Genomic DNA, 19,264 nt, shown 5'->3' on the forward strand with positions numbered 1-19,264 from the left:
TCCCCCAGATAATCCGCAAAATGGATAATCCATCCGCGGATAATCGATAGTTTACTGTAGCGTGATTCTTAAATAAGAGGTTTTTTTTTTTTTTTTATATATAGATATAAAATGTATGGGTAATCCTAAGAAAATAGAGTAGTTTTTGATATAAAACGTAAGAATAACTGATAAATAAAAGAGCATTTTTAGATATAAAATGTAAGGACAATTGTTTAAAAAAATAGTATTTTAGGTAAAATGTCAGAATAATTGTTAGATATAAGAGCTTTCTTATTAGACAAACTATAAGGATAAACCTTTTTAAAAGACGGTTTTTACATATAAAATATACATAATTAGTAAATAAAAGAGCAGTTTTAGAATTAAAAGGTAACAATAATTGTTAAATGAAAGTTATTTTTTAAATATAAAATATAAGGATAATTGTCAGATACAAGAGCATTTTTAGATATAAAATGTAAGAATAATTGTTAAGTAAAAACGCATTTTTAGTTACAAAATGTAAGGCTAGTTGTTAAATAAAATCGAGCATTTTTAGACATAAAATGTAGGAATAATTATTAAATAAAAGAGTTTCTGGAATATAAAGTGTCACGATAATGTTAAATAAATGATTCTTCAGATATTCTATTTATAATACAAAAAACATGACAGTTTGTTAGTAATGCTAATTTATAACACTACACAACCAAGCTAATAGGTGTCACTACCTGTCTGCCTGACACCAATAAATGCCGCTAGTGTGCAGGCAATTTGCATTTTTAAAATTCGTGTGAAGACTTAACTGGAACTTAAAAACTGGATTATTTCAATACAATTATTTCAAAATAGGACAATGATTGTAATTATATTTAGATTTGTGGATTTCTACAGCGTTATATTGTTACAATTTAAACTGTATTGTTTCAATTTAATTTTCTGAAAATGGTTAATAATGATACTGAACATGAACGTGCCCGCAATTTATTACTACGACAAGTAAAGAAATATGGAGTTCTTAATTAAGCTTCATTTTAACCTATAGGCGTCGAAGCCTTGAGCGTAACAAGTAGTAAAACATAATAATGATTGTGAAACAATAAAGCGTCTCTTTCAAAAGAGTCTCTTTGAAAAATAACTCTTAAGGAAAACAGCCAGTCAAAGATGGCTGCTGATTGTTAAAAGAGAAGTAACTGTTAAATTAAAGAGCTTTTTAAAGGTAATAATGATTGTGAAATAAAAATGCTTATCTCTGAGATAGAAAGACGTTACGATCATTGTTAAATAAAAGAGCCCCTTTGAAAAATAACTGTTAAGGAAACAAGCCTGTCTATGATGGCTGTTGATTGTTAAGTAAAAGAAGGGTAACTGTTAAACTAAAGATCTTTTTAAAGGTAATAATGATTGTGAAATAAAAAAGCTTATCGTTAAGACAGAAAGATGTCAGATAACCGTTAAATAAAAGAGTGTCTTTGAAAAATGATTGTTAAGGAAAAGAGCTTGTCTCGGGTTGATTGTTGATTGTTAAATAAAAGAGATTTTTAAGGATAACTGTTAAATTAAAGAGCTTTTTAAAGGTAATAATCATTGTGAAATAAACAAAGCTTATCTCTGAGATAGAAAGATGTTAGAATCATTGTTAAATAAAAGAGCCTCTTTGAAAAATAACTGTTAAGAAAAAAAAGCTTATCTAAGATGGCTGTTGATTGTTAGAAGACGGTTAACTATTAAATTAAAGATCTTTTTAAAGGTAATAATGATTTTGAAATGAAAAAAGCTTATATCTAAGATAGAAACATGTTAGGATAATGATCAAATAAAAAGTGTCTTTGAAACATAATTGTTAAGAGCTTGTCTAAGGATGATTGGTAATTGTAAAATAAAAGATATTTTTAAGGATAACTGTTTAAAGTAAAGAGCCTTTTAAAAGTAATAATGATTGTGAAATAAAAAAGACTTATCTCTGAGATATAAAGATGTTAGGACAATTGTTAAATAAAACAGCCTCTTTAAAAAATAACTGTTAAGGAGAAGAGCCTGTCTAAGATGATTGTTGATTGTTAAGTAAAATAGTTTCTTTCAAGGATATAACTTTTTAAAAGGATACTTATTAAATAAAATAGCGTTTCTATAAAGGATAATTGTTAAACAAAAGACCATTTTTAGAGATAATTGAAGACTCGCTGTAGAAAACAATGTTAGTGCCACCATAAAATTGTTTAACTTTTTTTTTTTTTTTTTAAAAAAAATACGTTTATACCTTAGTTTGATTTTCATACATACCTTCACTTCGTTATATGCTAGGTTCTATTTCTAAGCAACAGTATTTGCTATTTTGTGACGCTTGGGCACAATTTACTATCATTTGTCTCTACTCTTACAGTAACTATTGTTTTTGGTACTTACATTGTTTTCTACAGCAAGTCTTTAATTGTTAAGTGAAAAAGAACTTTCTAAGAATAATGGTTAAATAAAAATATTTTTTAAAAAATAATTGTTAATAAAAGAGCTTTTATGGGATATAATATGTAAAGATGTTGTTAAATAAAAGAATTTCTCTGTGAGGATATTAAATTTAAGGATAAGTGTTACAAGTGTTTTGTATAAATAAAGGGTATACTCCGTTTGAAAAATTTTGAAAAAAGACGTAGAAGCTATACAGTGTGTAGAGCGCTCCCGGTTTAAACAAAAGAATATCAATAATTTAGTGAAATTGTCAATTTCCACACTTAAATCTTATATTTAATTTCTCAACGAAAACACTGAACAAAAATCCTTAAACTAAGAAAAGAACATGCTAAGGTGCAAACAAATAAGAAAAACTATGTCGCATACTCTACTTACTTTATCCATAATGGAGCCAAGTTTCTTAAGTTGTTCCGAATCAACCTGTTGTTTTGATTTCTTAATTTTCTCAAGCTCTTGCTTCTTGCCTGCTAACTCCTCTTCCCTGGCCTAGAAGATTGAACAAAATAATACACTCACATTACTGAGAATTTTGTTAAAAACAATAAAATTAACAGAAAGCAAAGAGCTTCACATTCAACTAGAACAGAAACATAAAATGACACCAAAGAACCACCAAGTAGTGACTATAAAAACCAAGAAATCACATCTCTCCTGCAAAGCAGCATTGGATCCAAACATTGGGAAAATGTGCCAAAAATACTAAGAAGATACCACCAAGAAACTAAGGCTGTTACAAATAGCATTCATAATATGGCATTTTAAATGAGGCATTTGATTTTTTGATCATTTAAAAATCTTCGCATCACTTCTTCATTGCTCATTATGAGAACGTCATAAACCTTGCATTACTTATGTCGCATAACTCATACTCACAACTACCTGAACGTCACATGATGGCATTTGTCCAAAATGTTGAAAAATTCTATCATTTTTTTTTCTTTTCTATTCCTTCTTCTTCACTAGAATAACACGGCGGATTTCTTTCTTAAATTTCCTTCACTGAAATTCTTTCACCACTAACTATCCAACAATCACAGAATTCCCACTAGAGCTTCTTTCGCTAAAATACAATAAACACATGGCTAGTGACAGTGACGGAAACGTATACACTCAACACAAATACACACACACACACACACATTTACGCTCACATACGCTACAACACAAACATATGCAACATCACTATCTCGCGCGCCCGACGCTATTCAAAACAAAAGGCCGCTTTCGTATACCTATTCACCGATGTATTTTTAGACTTGGCAACACGGATCAGATCCCACATCTCTCCCAACTCATCACACTTCTCTCATCCTCTTTCTTCTCTCTTTTTCTCATACTGTTTTCACTGGTTTTTATTTGTGGCATTCTTTTACTCGTTTCTCACTCAGTCTATATCAGTGTTGCAATATTGAGTTTGAAAAAATATTTCCCATGTTATTTATATGGAACACCTTTTACACCCTCAAATTATTGAGTACTTCCTGTAGAGCTACAATGATTAAATTTGGTATAATTGTAGCTTTTCGGGACAAACCCACAGGAAAATTGCCAAAAGTGAATTTTTTTTTTTTTAGGGGGTCTAAAGAGGGGATCAATAATTTCCCCATGTTATTTAAATGGCTTTTTTTTTCTAATAATCTCATGTTTTAGGTACTTAGAATTGGAATAAGAACTTGAAACTCGGTATGCTTGTACGTTTTCCTTAGAGTTACCCAAGTCAATCATCAGAAATAAAAATTTCCAACCGTAGAGTGGTTTTATGGGAAACTGAAAAATCTTTTCCATGTTATTTATATGAGACGTCTTCTAAGCCCCAAAATGTTTAGGCACTTCCGGCAGGATTAGAATCATGAAATTTGGCAAGGGTGTAGCCTTCCAGGACTAGCCATCAGAAAAAATTGCCAAACGTGAATATTTTTAATTTTTTAGCGGTCTAAAGGTCGATGAAGTTCCCATGCTATTTAAATGGGCGTTTTTTGGGGATACAAAATCTTATCTTTTAGATAGTTGAAATAACAAAAGAAACGATAGAATTATGGGTTCAAGAGGTGCGAGGCCGTAGGCCGAGCAAAGACAGCGTGGAGGGGCGAAGCCCCCGGATGAACAGATTCAGGAAATATGAAGAGCAAGTTCACGAAATTCACTGTTGATGCAAAGACCGATAAATAAGAAATGCGAGGCCGTAGGCCGAGCAGACTAGGGGGTCTGGGGGCGGAGACTCCAGTTACCCAAAGGCTAGTCATCGTTCTAAAATGTAAATTTCGAATTTTAAAATCCAATGAAGTAGGTAATTTTCACTTAAATAAAGAATAATAATAATTACGTGTTATAAGCATTTATCAGTCAGCTCTTTTGGAAAAAGGAAAAATCATAGTAAGGAGAGCAAACAACGCTCCACAACCCCAACTCGGGTGTCACAACATAGTGTTACTAAACCAATTATGCACTTGGTCTGTATCAAGTACCGACGTGATCGACCGCATTGTTGAGGAGTAATGGCCAAAAACTGTCCTATATACTTAACATGGAATGTAGGTGCGTAATAATTATCGTCGCATCTATCACTTAATTCAATGCTGTGCAGCAAGATATCATTACTTCCAAAAATCGTTAGCACAACTTTGAACTGAATTACATGAACTTTGTGCATTATATACCTTGTCACAATTGACAAGATCCAAAACTAATTTCGAACCGTTATGCGCCGTTTTCGTGTTAATATTTAATTTTAGACAAGACATATAGTTTTACCATAATCGTAGTGTAGATGTTAAAAATATTAAAAATAGTACACGAAGTGAGTATCCAAACTCATAGTTTAGTCAAATGTACCGTCAATAGTTCGAAAAGAGGGAAAATTCATGAAATGCTCTTGTACGATCTCAAGGAAGAATACGAATCAAGGCATATTCATGAACAGTTATTTTCGTAAAACCAATTTCGAATCATTACACATCATTCTGCGCTAATATCTGGGTTTCTACGATTATACTCCATAATCTGTGATAATGCTACATTCCTTGTTCAATTAAATATATCCTCAACAGTTCAGCATGTAGAAAGCCATACAAGACGGATGAGCGCATCCACAGCGGAAAATAAACTCAAGACTTATTCATGAACAGTTTATTTTTGAACGCCAGAATATCAATGAGTGCTTAAGAAATGGCGACGAGTGGTCTCCTACATAAACTTAATATTAAGGAATTATAAACTTTGTTATTTCATGCATTTTGCATCAGCTTAATTTTGCATTTCAACTGCAAACTATTTGAAAGTTTATCTGATGTTAATAAGCTATTTATTTTGAATTTACAACTTTTTTTTTTTTTTTTTTTTTTTTTAGGTGTTTCTCGATCTGTTTTCCGTTGTGAATTTGGAAATCACTTCCCATACTACTTGCATATGCATATATATTTAACTTTATTTCTGCGATCTTTGTAGTCGCTAACAAATTAATCAATTTTACGACTCAACGTTACTTACGCTGATAATTTTTAATTTATTTTTTGTACCTACCCTACCGCAGTAAATCAGTCCTGTTTCCATTTCGATCATTGACGTTATAACAAAATGAAGAAACGTTTCTACGTTCATCGTGTCCGCCTGTCTGTAACCTTATACACATTATAGCAGTTAAAGATAGACAAATTTAATTTTCATAATCAGAACTCCACAACTGAGAGGGACACCACGAGTATTTTTATAATCCAAGACCTAGCGGGATGCAATGGGTTATTCTTTTCTATTCAACAACTTAGAGGTATATAGAGGGTATTTTTTATATACGAAGACCCAGACTTCTACAGTAAGTAAATTTTATATTCCAAGATCCAGAGTGTTACAGTTAGTATTTCATATATCCCAAGACTCAGAGGAATATAGTGAGTAGTTTTATATATATGTCTCAAGACCCAGAAGGGTACAGAGGGAGATTGTTTTTATAGTGGGATTCTCCAGGACCATTGTAATTTACAAAAATGTGAATTCTACTGAAAAAAAAAAAAAAGAAAAGAAATTGTAAACGGCTGAAGACATCTGAAGTCTTATTTCACAATTTCGCAGACTTTGATCCAAAAAGAAATGAAAATAATAACACAAATATATTAACTGATTTCTAAACAGTCACTTTACTTTTGTCTATCTAGCTCCTTTTACTTTATTTGCTAGCCTTTGCCTTGGCTCTCTTCAGTTTACTTGCTAGCATTTTATCTTAACTCCCTTTACTTTATCTGTTAGTATTTTATCTTAGCTCCTTTTACTTCATTTGCTAGTATTTTATCTTAGTTCCATTTACTTCATTTCCAAGCATTTTATTTTTCTAGGATTTTATCTTAGCTCCCTTTACTAGATTTAATAGCATTTTATCCTAGCTCAATTTACTTCATTTGCAGCATTTTATCTTAGCTTTCATTATTTTATCTGTTAGTAATTTATCTTAGTTCCTTTTACTGTATCTGCTATCACTTTATTTTAATTCCCTTTATTTTAATTCCAAGCATTTTATCTTGCTAGGATTTTATCTTAGCTCCCCTTATTTTATCTATTAATATTTTATATTAGATCCTTTTACTTTATCTGCTATCACTTTATTTTAGTTCCCTTTACTTTAATTTCAAGCATTTTATCTTGCTAGGATTTTATCTTAGCTCCCTTTATTTTATCTATTAATATTTTATCTTAGCTCCTTTTACTTTATGTGCTATCATTTTATCTTAGTTCCTTCTACTTTATTTGCAAGCAATTTATCTTGCTAGGATTTTACCATAGCTCCCTTTACTTGATTTGATAGCATTTTCTCTTAGCTAAATTTACTCCATTTGCTATAATTTATCTTATTTCCCTTTATTTTATTTGTTAATATTTTATCTTAGCTCCTTTTACTTTATCTGCTAGCATTTTATCTTAGTTACCTTTACTTTGTTTGCAAGCATTTTTCTTGCTAAGATTTTACCTTAGCTTTACTTGATTTGATAGTATTTTATCTTGCTAAGATTTTGTCTTAGCTCAATTTACTTCATTTTCTAGCATTTTATCTTATCTCCCTTTATTTTATTTGTTAGTATTTTATCTTAGCTCCTTTTACTTCATGTGCTAGCATTTTATCTTAGTTCCTTTTATTTGCAAGCATTTTATCTTGCTAGGATTTTATCATAGCTCCCTTTACTTGATTTGATAGCATTTTATCTTAGCTTAATTTACTTTATTTGCTAATATTTTGTGTTGCAACCATTTCATTTTGGCTCCCTTCACTTAGCTCCTTATACTGCATTTGCTAGTATCGAATTTTTTAACACCTGTAATTGAATGTTTCTTTTATTCCTCAATTTAACCGAAAAACAATTTAATTATATTGAAAAACACTTACAGCTTTAGCAAATCCTGATTACTACCGATCTCCCATCGTAATACAAAGACAACATCAAGAAGAAAAGAAAGAAAAAGGGAAAGAGGAACAGAAACTAAGAAAAATAAAGCATGTGTTTGACTGAGACACCACGTGAAAGTGCTGCCAGTAATATTGGCGCTCACGTAATTAGGTTAATATCTGTGCGAGACAGTAACAGGTGAAGAAAAGTGATAGCAAAAACAAGAAGATAGATATTCTCCTTCCACTGAAATATATCTTCTCGCTCCTCACTTCTGTTTTCTTTTATTCCTCATTGACTCTGGCTACACTGTTAATCTACAACGTGCTCCACGTGCTATGTCACCCATAATAGCACATAGTTCTTAAGCGGAAATATGCTGATTCCCCCTCCCCCATCTCCCTCTCGCTCCCTCGTGGCTAAGCGGTTAGCGTACGCGCCTTTGGCGTGGGAGACCTGGGTTCGATTCCCGGCGGGAGCTCATGTGGTTCGGATTCCACGTTAATCAGTAGGTTCACGTCTCATATAGCCTCGCTGTTGAAAGGGACACTAAACTAAAATCAACTCAACCTATCTCCCTCTCATTTTTTATTTATTCATTTTGAATGTCTACAGTACAGACTTACAGAGAAACAGAAAGAATTTCATAAATTTGGAAACTGAAACGATTTTTTTCCTATGGTTATACCTTATGGGTGATTAATAAACGTGAGGAATTACGAAAGAATTATTGGAATGAAAATGTGAGAGAAAATGCGGAAACTAACGATAACAACGACCATCAGACACAATGCTGTTCACCACATACTCGTATGGCCTGAGATCGAACCCTCACACCAGAGGTGAGAACTTTACCCACTGAGCCACCGTTAGCATTTAACAACTGAGCTACATTCATAATTAACGACACTTATGTTCAAAACCCATATTTCAGTTTACTTCACTTTATTTTCCTTTGATAGAAGTCTTCACCAATGGCGCAACCAGGATATTATTTCGGGAGGGGCCAAGAATACCTAATACAGTAGTCTGCAAATGACGTGCTGCAACATCTGATACGGACAAAATTGAAAGTTTGAATTCTCCCTATTACAAGAAATTTAGTTATCTCTATTATAACTCTATTATGCCAAGGCCTTAAAATAAAAAAATCAAATTCACAAATTCCCTATTATTAACGGTTACAATTTTTAAAACTTGCACTATAATTATTATTTTGAACATTTTTATTTTTGCATATGATATATTTTGAGCTACATTTATTACTCTAAGATATTAATTTAGGGTTTTTACTCGTGATTTCTCCTTTTGTACAGTGCTTTGACTTAATTCAATATGCATTTATATATTGATCTATTCTGAAATTTCATCAAAATTTGTCTGCAGTGCTGCTGTATAAGATACGCCAAGTTTGTTTAGGGGAGGGCCTGGCCCCCGAGCTCATAGCTGGTTGCGTAGCTAGTCCTCACAAATGCTCCAGAGATAGCACTCGTTAACGAATGTCACTGGAAAACTGTTCTGTGTATTTCCAATTTCCGTTAGCTTGCTAAATTTAATGCATGATATTTCTCTTCCTTTTTCAAAACAATCCCACCTTAAAATCTTCAAGTTCCAAGTTCCATAAGTCTCTCACGTAATATACAGAAATTCTTTTGTTGTTTCATTTACAACCTATATGTTATAAAAGTCACTACTAGCATCTGAGAATCACATGAGATCTCACGTATTATTTATACTAGTAAGATGCCCTACAACTAAGATATTGTTATACGCGTACGAAATATTTTTTTTTCTTTTTTCTTTTTCGTAAAGGTATCCTGAGAAGTTTAATAAATTCTGCATACACTATTATAATCAAAATTAGAACTTTTAGAATGTATGAATGTAATCTATATATTCAAAATCTATTTATCAACGCGACTGGCGTTATTTTTTATTTTCTCTTCATTTGTAGCAGCAGCAATTTGTCTGTAGGTAAAAAGAGCAGCAACTGCAAAATGGCCATCGTTTCATTTTAGCAAAATTTTGTGAAACATTACCGTAAACTCTTTTAGCAGCAATTTTTCACATTTGATAGTTTTTAGATTTCCAGGTATGGTCTATACATAAGTACTGGAAGTCTTATACTATGCTATGTCCGTCCTCTGGCGACAGAAATCAGAGCAAACATGGTACGATGTACCAAGAATTTTTTGAACCGACCCAGCGCCCCAAGAATAGATTTCATATCCTCCCATAAGCCCCTATTCAAACCGGAAATGGTAGAAATCAAGCATTTCCGCTTTCGATATTGATCACCATAGAGCAAAAACGGTAGTATATAATGACAAGCGTGTTTCTGAAATCGATTTATAGTACAAGAATATATTGCAGTTCCGCCTTTATCTCTATCCCACAAACCGGAAGTAGAGGTTTAAAATATTGGTTTCTAAAGCCTTAGTATTTCAAGTGTGCTCCTGCTGACGCTACTGTCGATGTGTGTTTTCCCGTACCCCTCGAAAGAGGACGGGCTGGTTGCTGTGGCATCCCAATAAATTGTTGGATGCGGGCAGGATTGCCAGATTGAATTATTTTACGGACTTAGCTGTGCACTGGCTTGTTAGCCATCCTAAGTAGCTTACGATCTTTACTCGCCAAGATCACACGGCCACACGGCTGAATGACAAAAATTGGCAACACAGCCGAGGTCATTCACTTCTTTTCCCAAAGCAAAGGGAGGGTTTCCTCCGTAAGAGAGCGGCAGGATGGGGGCCGAAGTAAGTTTCACATATTTTCCGAGGGCACACTTGAAACAGAAAGGCTTTACAAGCCGGAAATGGTAAAAGGAGGTGTCAAACGGTTTCTTGATATGGATTCTGGATCCCAAGAGTAGATTTCATTGTAGTTCTTATTCTACTACTGAAACCTGAAGTACTCATAACTAGTATAACCTGTGGTTTCGCTATTGATTTCTTATAGTAATAATCATATCAGATAGCGAGAAATAGTTATTAGTATGAGTTTCACTTCCGAAAAACAGATTCTAACTCTGACACTATTCCTTTATTGCAATGGGCAGTTACAGATTTCCTGCTTCTCTAACTCTGACATTATTCTTTTATTTATTGCAATACGAAGATATAGATCTACTGCTTACGTTTTTAGTACAAAATTCGAATAGTTTGGAAGTCTACTATCGTTTCACAATGTAAAACAAAACTCATTTGTTTCTTTGCTGCGACCATGTGTCATCATAAAACAAAACGAAGAAATAAACCTTTGTCAGAGAGTAAGAAAAAAATGAACGGACGCTAAACTGTTAATGTATTCCTTTCGCAACAGAACTAACACATACCTTCACCATATTCAGTCTCACTGACAGCGACGTGTCGTCTGAAGGATTGGCAGTTGATTCCAAAAGAGCTATTACTTGATCCAACCACATTTGAGTGGCGTCCAGGACATTCTTTACATTCTCCTTCTCTTTTGAAGACGCTTCCATAGCAGCAATCCTGAAAAGAAAGAAAAAAAATATTCTTAGTAAGAAGAAATTTTAGGCACTTAAAAGATCCTTCGTCAATTGTATTTGATATACAGTAGAATCCTGAAAAGTTGGCGTAATGTGGACCCAAGGGTGGCCGAGTTTGTGAAAATGACGTGTTACCGGGAATGCAGTTAAATTAGAATAAGTACGAGTGTTTCCTCAGAAAATACAGTTCTGTACTTGTATGTATTGGTTGCTTGAGAATACAACAGAGAATAAATTGCCCAATTAACCTTAAACAAAGGGGAAGTACGTACTTTATGAAGGCATAGAGCTTTTACTATACATGAATATAAAACTTAATGAATACACACTGTATAGTGATTTACCTGATAAGACAGACTTCAGAAAAATACTTCATGAAGGCATAAAGCTATCTATAATGAAAATTAACTAACGGGCGGGGTTTTCCGGCTTGCCAGGGTGTGGCCGAGTTATTTGGACTGCCCGGTTATCGAGTGCCGAGTTATAGGGACTGTACTGTATAGTATTAGTTATCACTTTCAACTATCCGGTTATTCGAATAATTCTGTATCTACTCAAATACATTGTTCGAACAATTATTAGATAGAGAATTATACGTTGAGTAGTATATAAAAACGAAATAGTATATTTTCAATCTCAATATATTAGAAATTCTTAATACTGATGTACACTCATGTTCAAAATTATTGTCGCATGTCTATAAATATGTTGTTCTACGAATATAATTTGATAACGAATTCGCTAGGTATTTCTTGTAATGTTAGTATTTGTATAATCGGCAAAGACATGTATGTGGTAAATTTCATGTCGAAAAAGCAGTAAATAAGAATAATAAAATGAAAATAAAACTTTCTTGTCCATTTAGCAATATTTTGTTTTACTCATTCTAATTTTTGTATTTATAATTCTTTTCCTATGATTCGATTCCCGGCGGGAGCTCATGTGGTTCGGATTCCACGTTAATCAGTAGGTCCACGTCTCATATAGCCTCGCTGCTGAAAGGGACGTTAAACTCAAAAATCAATCAATCAATCTTTTCCTATGAAATTTACCACAAATATACATTTCCCGATTATACACATAGTATCAGTATTAAAAGTACCCTACAAAATCATTATCAAATTTTATTCTTACAAGAAGACAGTTATAGATATGCGACAATCATTTTGGACATGAGTGTACACTCAAAATATGAAGGATGCGGTGGCTCGCTCTTGGAGCAAGTAGCGCGCTCACCTCTGGTGCGAGGAATCTCTGATTCATTCCCTAGCCACGCGAGTTTCCAGTGGACAACAACGTGTCCGTGGGTTTCTCCGGGGTAATTGCCCGTTTCCTCCAACATCCTCATTCCACCTATTATTTAATTATTCACTTCCTTTAATCATACATCTAGTTTAGCTTAAAGAGGACAAACGTAACACGTAAAACTAAAAATTTCATTTTAATTTTTGGAATATGATGCGTACATTATTATATTCAAGCATCCATTATAATACTAGCAGTAATAGTGCAGCTTTGTAGGCCAATAGCTAACAAGAGGCTTTCTGCGTGCGTGAATCTGGGTTCGACTCCCAGTGAGCGGTACCTGCCCATGATACAAACTCAAGTATTAGTTCGAATCCAACTATAACAGTAGGTCCCGTCTTATATAGGCGTAGTCTGAGTGATGTAAAGGTACTTAAACTCCTATTATTATTATTATTATTATTATTATTATTAATAATAATAATAATAATAATAATAATAATAATAATAATAATAATAATAATAATATGGCTTTCTCATTTCATTTAGAGTCCACTATCTCGTTCCAAGAACTAATATTGTTATTTGAAAACGAAATGAAGTGTAATTTCTACGTAGTTTCACGTCGCATGATTATTACCCATACGCTAAAGGAAACGGATAGCTAATGAAAATGAATGATTATTAATAGATAACTAATGAAATAAGAATATGGAAGGAAACGGAAGAACTACCAAAAAACCTACGAACACGAAGTTGTCCACTACGAACTCACATGGCCTGGATCGAGCCACAGACCCCTTGCATCAGAGATGAACGCTCTACCACTGAGTCATCATGCCTTATTATTATTATTATTATTATTATTATTATTATTATTATTATTATTATTATTATTATTATTATTATTATTATTACTGCAATTTGCACAATCACTTATAAGATTATTATATTCTAAAATTACTTCTATCTAACAGTATTAGAAAGCACTTATCAGAAATGTTCTGATTTTCTACCTAAGTACATGCAACAGACTTTAATATTACTCATTTCTACTAGTTTTGCTTCTTATCGACTTAATTTTAATTTAAACTACTCGCTGAGCAAAACAATACTTTTATTTAAAAATATAATAACGTGTAATAGTTTTGCCACTACCTACTTTGGCTTCACCAGACTTTCTCAACACTTGATACTGAGGCCGCAGTGGCTCAGGGGTAGAACGTTCACCTCTAGTGCATGGGGTCCTTGGTTCGATTCCAGCTCGCTCCAAGTGGACATTGTGGTAGACAAACACCGTGTGCGTGGTTTCGTTCGGGATTATCTCGTTTCCTCCCACTTTCTTCATTCCACCATTTCATTCATTCTCATCATCACTGTCTCTTTTGCCCTAGCAGGTATATATGCGTAGGACGTAAAACTTACAAAATTTCATTTCATTTTTTCAACACTTGATGGTGTTTGATGAAGCTGAAGTAGATAGTTGCCGAAGCGGTTACACATTATTAATATTTTTATAAAAATATTGTCTTGCGCAGCGGAAAGTTGAAATTAAATCTAATGGACTTGACTTGAATATTTTGATGTTTCACTTATTACCTGTACTGATTGATTTATACAGAATAAAGTACGTTCGTTCTAGTTGTACGTAGGTTTCCAGTTAATCCTACACCAAACATAATTCACACGCTTATAAGTCTTTTGAACAAAAAGGAAGAAAAATAAATAAATAATAAACCGAAAACCTTCTGTTTATATAGTTGATTAAATTAGTACTTACACGAGATCCGGAAAATGCTTTACCGGTTCCATAAAAAAAAATCTTCAGGAAATTACACCCACTAACACATATACAATAAACACACTCTCATAAGATTTTTCTTCACTTAATTTAGAATAAACTTAAACTGTGCCCGTAAAAAGAATTCACTAACCAATAATTAAAACAACTCTCAGCGACAGACGAACGGATGCAACTGAAGCAGGAAACTTTTTTTTTTTCATATTACGCTCCTTTCCCTTCTCGCCCTTCTGTCCGTCACCCAAACAGTGCAACCAAAATTTGTTGCTTTTATCCAACAGCTGCTAAAAGTCTTACAACATTCATTACAAAAAGGAAAAAAAAAATCAGGTCTTTGAACTGCAATCCTTCCATCTGTCTCTTAATTATCATTCTTAAAACCAGAGGGAGAAAAAAAAACAGAAAACGTTTTTAAAAAAAGCTTGAGTGTATATTGTCTTCTCAAGACTGCACACATGTTTCCAATTTCATTCTCATTTTTTATGAGCTAACAAAAGAAATGACACATGTAAATCAATCTCGACGTTTAATTTTAAGTGATATTAGTGGCGGACGTAGCCTAATTAAATTGAGTAGTTGAATGAATGTGAATAATTATAATGCCATGCATATAATACACCTAAAATATATATATCAAATAATTATAATTAATAGTACTAGTAGTAATAGTAGTAGAAGTAGTAGTAGTATAATTGTAGCAGTAGTAATAGTATAGTAATAATAGTAGTAGTAGTATAGTTGTAGCAGTAGTAGCAGTATAGTAATAGTAGTAGTAGTATAGTTGTAGTAGTAGTAGTAATAATAGCAGTAGTAGTAGTAGTAGTATAGTTGTAGTAGTAGTAGTATAGTTGTAGTGGTAGAAGTAGTATAGTTGTAGTAGTAGTAGTATAGTTGTAGTGGTAGAAGTAGTATAGTTGTAGTAGTAGTAGTAGTATAGTTGTAGTAGTAATAATAATAATAATAATAGCAGCAGCAGCAGTAGTAGTAGTAGTATAGTTGTAGTAGTAGTAGTATAATTGTAGTGGTAGTAGTAGTATAGTTGTAGTAGTAGTAGTATAGTTGTAGTAGTAGTAGTATAATTGTAGTGGTAGTAGTAGTATAGTTGTAGTAGTAGTAGTATAATTGTAGTGGTAGTAGTAGTATAGTTGTAGTACTAGTAGTAGTAATAGTAGTAGTTGTATAGTTGTAATAGTAGTAGTAGTCGTTGTAGTTGTTGCTGTATAGTTGTAGTAGTATAGTTGTTGTGGTGATAGTAGTAGTATAGTTGTAGTAGTAGTAGTAGTAGTATAGTTGTAGTAGTAGTAGTATAGTTGTAGTAGTAGTAATAATAGTAGTAGTAGTAGTATAGTTGTAGTAGTAGTAGTCGTAGTAGTAGTAGTCGTTGTAGTTGTTGTTGTATAGTTGTAGGAGTATAGTTGTTGTGGTGGTAGTAGCAGTATAGTTGTAGTAGTAGTAGTAGTAGTAGTAGTAGTATAGTTATAGTGGTAGTAGTAGTATAGTTTTAGTAGTAGTAGTAGTAGTAGTAGTAGTAGTAGTATAGTTGTAGTAGTAGTAGTAGTAGTCGTTATATAGTTGTAGCAGTATAGTTGTTGTAGTGATAGTAGTAGTATAGTTGTAGTAGTAGTAGTAGTAGTATAGTTGTAGTAGTAGTAGTAGTATAGTTGTAGTAGTAGTAGTAGTAGTAGTATAGTTGTAGTGGTAGTAGTAGTAGTAGTATAGTTGTAGTAGTAGTAGTAGTAGTATAGTTGTAGTAGTATAGTTGTAGTGGTAGTAGTAGTATAGTTGTAGTAGTAGTAGTAGTAGTAGTAATAGTAGTAGTAGTAGTATAGTTGTAGTAGTAGTAGTGGTAGTATAGTTGTAGTAGTATAGTTGTAGTGGTAGTAGTAGTATAGTTGTAGTAGTAGTAGTAGTAGTAGTAATAGTAGTAGTAGTAGTATAGTTGTAGTAGTAGCAGTAGTCGTTGTAGTTGTTGTTGTATAGTTGTAGGAGTATAGTTGTTGTGGTGGTAGTAGTAGTATAGTTGTAGTTGTAGTAGCAGTAGTAGTTGTAGTAGTAGTAGTAGTATAGTAGTAGTAGTAGTAGTAGTAGTAGTAGTAGTAGTAGTAGTAGTAGTAGTCGTAGTTGTTGTATAGTTGTAGCAGTATAGTTGTTGTGGTGGTAGTAGTAGTATAGTTGTAGTTGTAGTAGCAGTAGTAGTAGTAGTAGTAGTAGTAGTCGTTGTAGTTGTTGTATAGTTGTAGCAGTATAGTTGTTGTGGTGGTAGTAGTAGTATAGTTGTAGTTGTAGTTGTAGTAGTAGTAGTAGCATAGTAGTAGTAGTAGTAGTAGTAATAATAGTAGCAATAGTATAACCGAAGAGAAGCCCTAGCTTTGGTAAGAAGCTCCGTGTTCGATTTACGATGGAAGCAAAAAACATTTTTCATAAGAAACAATAAAATGACGACGTATCACTCTATCGGGCGGAAATAGATTTGTGTGGGCCTTAACATTCAATATTTTATTTTAATAATAATAATAATAATAATAAATTATTAGTTGAAGGCATACTTGAAATTATAATTCGGAAGAGAACATATATTTGAAAATATAATAGTATCACTGCGGTACCCTTCAAAATTGTTCATAAACTATCATTTTCTTGTTCTTCTCCCTCTTTATTCTTCCATTATACCTTATGTCAAACTGTTCATAACACAAAATTTTCACAAAATATGTCGTAACCATAGTTTTTATTTTTACAAAAATCTAATTTTATTCTCTTCTCCATTTTCTTCCTACTTCCTCTTTGTTTTCCCATTTAACTTAGATAATTGTTATTCTTCATTTCATAGAATGTGAACATGAAATAGAAGCAAGGATAAGAGTGGCGAAAGAAACTTTTAGGAGAAAGAAAATACTATTTTGTGGGTCCTTGATTAAAGAGTTGAGAAAAAGACTTATAAAATGCTTTGTGCAGGGTATTGTGCCGTATGGATCAGAAACGTGAACACTACACAAAAATGATGGAAAACGACCGGAAGCTGTCGAAATGCGCATGTGGAGAAGACTGGAAAGAATTAGCTGGGTCGAGCGGAAAACGAAAGAGAGGGTGTTAGAAATTGTGGGGGAGAAAAGAACAAGTTTAGATATTATTAAGAATTGGTTGGAACATTGGCCAAGAAGGAATTGTATCATGAGATACGTTCTAGAGGGTATGGTGTCAGGAAAAAGAGGGAGGGGCGAAGGAGACTACAATTATTGGACTCTATCAAAACAGAGAAATCGTATGTGAGGACGAAGAGGTTAGCGGTAGACAGTGAAGAATGGATGCCTCTCACATTCAGTTGCAGCAAGTAACCTGCCAATAATGGCAGAATACCTATGATTATGATCATTTCATAGATTTCTTTCGTTGTGTTATAAAATTCTGCCCTGAAAATAGAACAGTCCACATATAATCCTCAAGTACAGGGTGTCCGGAATGGGGATGATATGGGAAGTGTATAGTTTTAATATGGTCAGAGATACAGAAGAAAAAATTCATATTGAAGTAAAACTAAAAAATTTTTGTTCAGCAAATTTTCATACTTGAACAACTACCGGTGACAGCGCTAGTATCGCCGATAAACAGAAATGGTGTCGGCAGTCGAAAAGGTGCAATGCATGTGGTGGTTACCCTCTCCTGATGTTACCCCCTGGACTTCTTCCTGTGGGTGTATGTGAAAGACCTTGTGTATTCTGGTGAAAAGGTGCGTAAACTTGATAAACTGAAGAACCGTATTAGGAATGCAATTGCTTTAGTAATACCTCATATGTTACGTGGAGAGAGATTGAGTTCAGGTTAGATATTGTAAGAGTTACAAATGGAGCTCACGTGGAGTTACACTGAGTTAGAATGACTTGTAAGTAAGACCAAATAAACTTTTTGAGTTGTCCTTTAAAATGCATGTTTTTCTTCTGTATCCCTGACCATATTAAAACTATACACTTTTGAAAACCGCCAGTCCCTCCTGTATATTCATCGTTCAGGAGTATTGAATATATTTATCTTCTCCCTAAATGCTTCCTTCGCCATTCCTATCCTTGCCTTTATTTATCGTTCACACACATTATAATTACTAATGTATTTTAAGGACCAAAAACTACCCACTTGTTTTATTTTTATTCTTTTAACTTGTATGTTAGGTCTAATACCTGTAATTTTTGCTACATACAAACCTGATTAAGAATAGTCATAGCGATTAGTTTTCGATGAATTAGTGCAAAAATGTTTCTTGATGAGAAAATTTTGATTATAGCGACTAAACATTTCTTGGTAAAGTGCAAGATATAATGTGCGGAGTCTGCAAAGCTTGCGAAATAAGTTACATATAAAATTTTATATATATATATATATATATATATATATATATATATATATATATAAAGTCATTACCTGTCTCGTCTTGTAGTTAGCTCTGCCAAAACGTATCTCCACCTTCGCAGTAAAGTGTCTACCATGTCTTGGATTCTACTGGATTCAGGGGACGATGAGCGACTTACAATTTCCCGACAAGATATGCTAATATTCGTCATCAATCTGAAAACGAAAATTAGTTAAAGTTATGATCTTAATACTGTACAGTAACACATGCATATACATATAACTTGGTTAAGAAAGATGGAGTCAATTTTATACGTCTGTATTTCCTAAACTACAAAATTATATGTGACTGATGTGAATACAATTTTCAGGGAAAGTATTAAATTTTCGAACACCATCGTACAGCCCTCGCCTAACTCACAGCTGTACAACAGCATCAGTTCAAAACAAAATAGGCTCTATACAGCACACGATTTGGGCGTTCTTGAGTACATTAAAATTAACACTTTTGATCCTAAGCCCAAGCAGGACCGTGGGTAACTTAATATA

General features: G+C 33.1%; 1 protein-coding gene across 8 annotated transcripts in view; it reads right to left on the reverse strand.

Annotated features, from left to right (window-relative positions):
- Dys (Dystrophin) overlaps nucleotides 1–19,264 on the reverse strand; it is a 1,830,839-nt gene that overhangs the window by 1,239,357 nt on the left and 572,218 nt on the right. For all 8 annotated transcript variants that reach the window (XM_081729421.1, XM_081729456.1, XM_081729463.1 and 5 more), the window contains 3 exons: nucleotides 18,788–18,931; nucleotides 11,155–11,311; nucleotides 2,827–2,937 (listed from right to left, as the gene is read on the reverse strand). In XM_081729421.1, coding sequence (XP_081585547.1) covers nucleotides 2,827–2,937; nucleotides 11,155–11,311; nucleotides 18,788–18,931 — 412 coding nt within the window. The remainder of the gene's footprint in view (nucleotides 1–2,826; nucleotides 2,938–11,154; nucleotides 11,312–18,787; nucleotides 18,932–19,264) is intronic.

Source organism: Thermobia domestica, chromosome 1, assembly GCF_964235325.1.
Source record: "Thermobia domestica chromosome 1, izTheDome1.hap1.1, whole genome shotgun sequence".
Taxonomy (NCBI): domain Eukaryota; kingdom Metazoa; phylum Arthropoda; class Insecta; order Zygentoma; family Lepismatidae; genus Thermobia; species Thermobia domestica.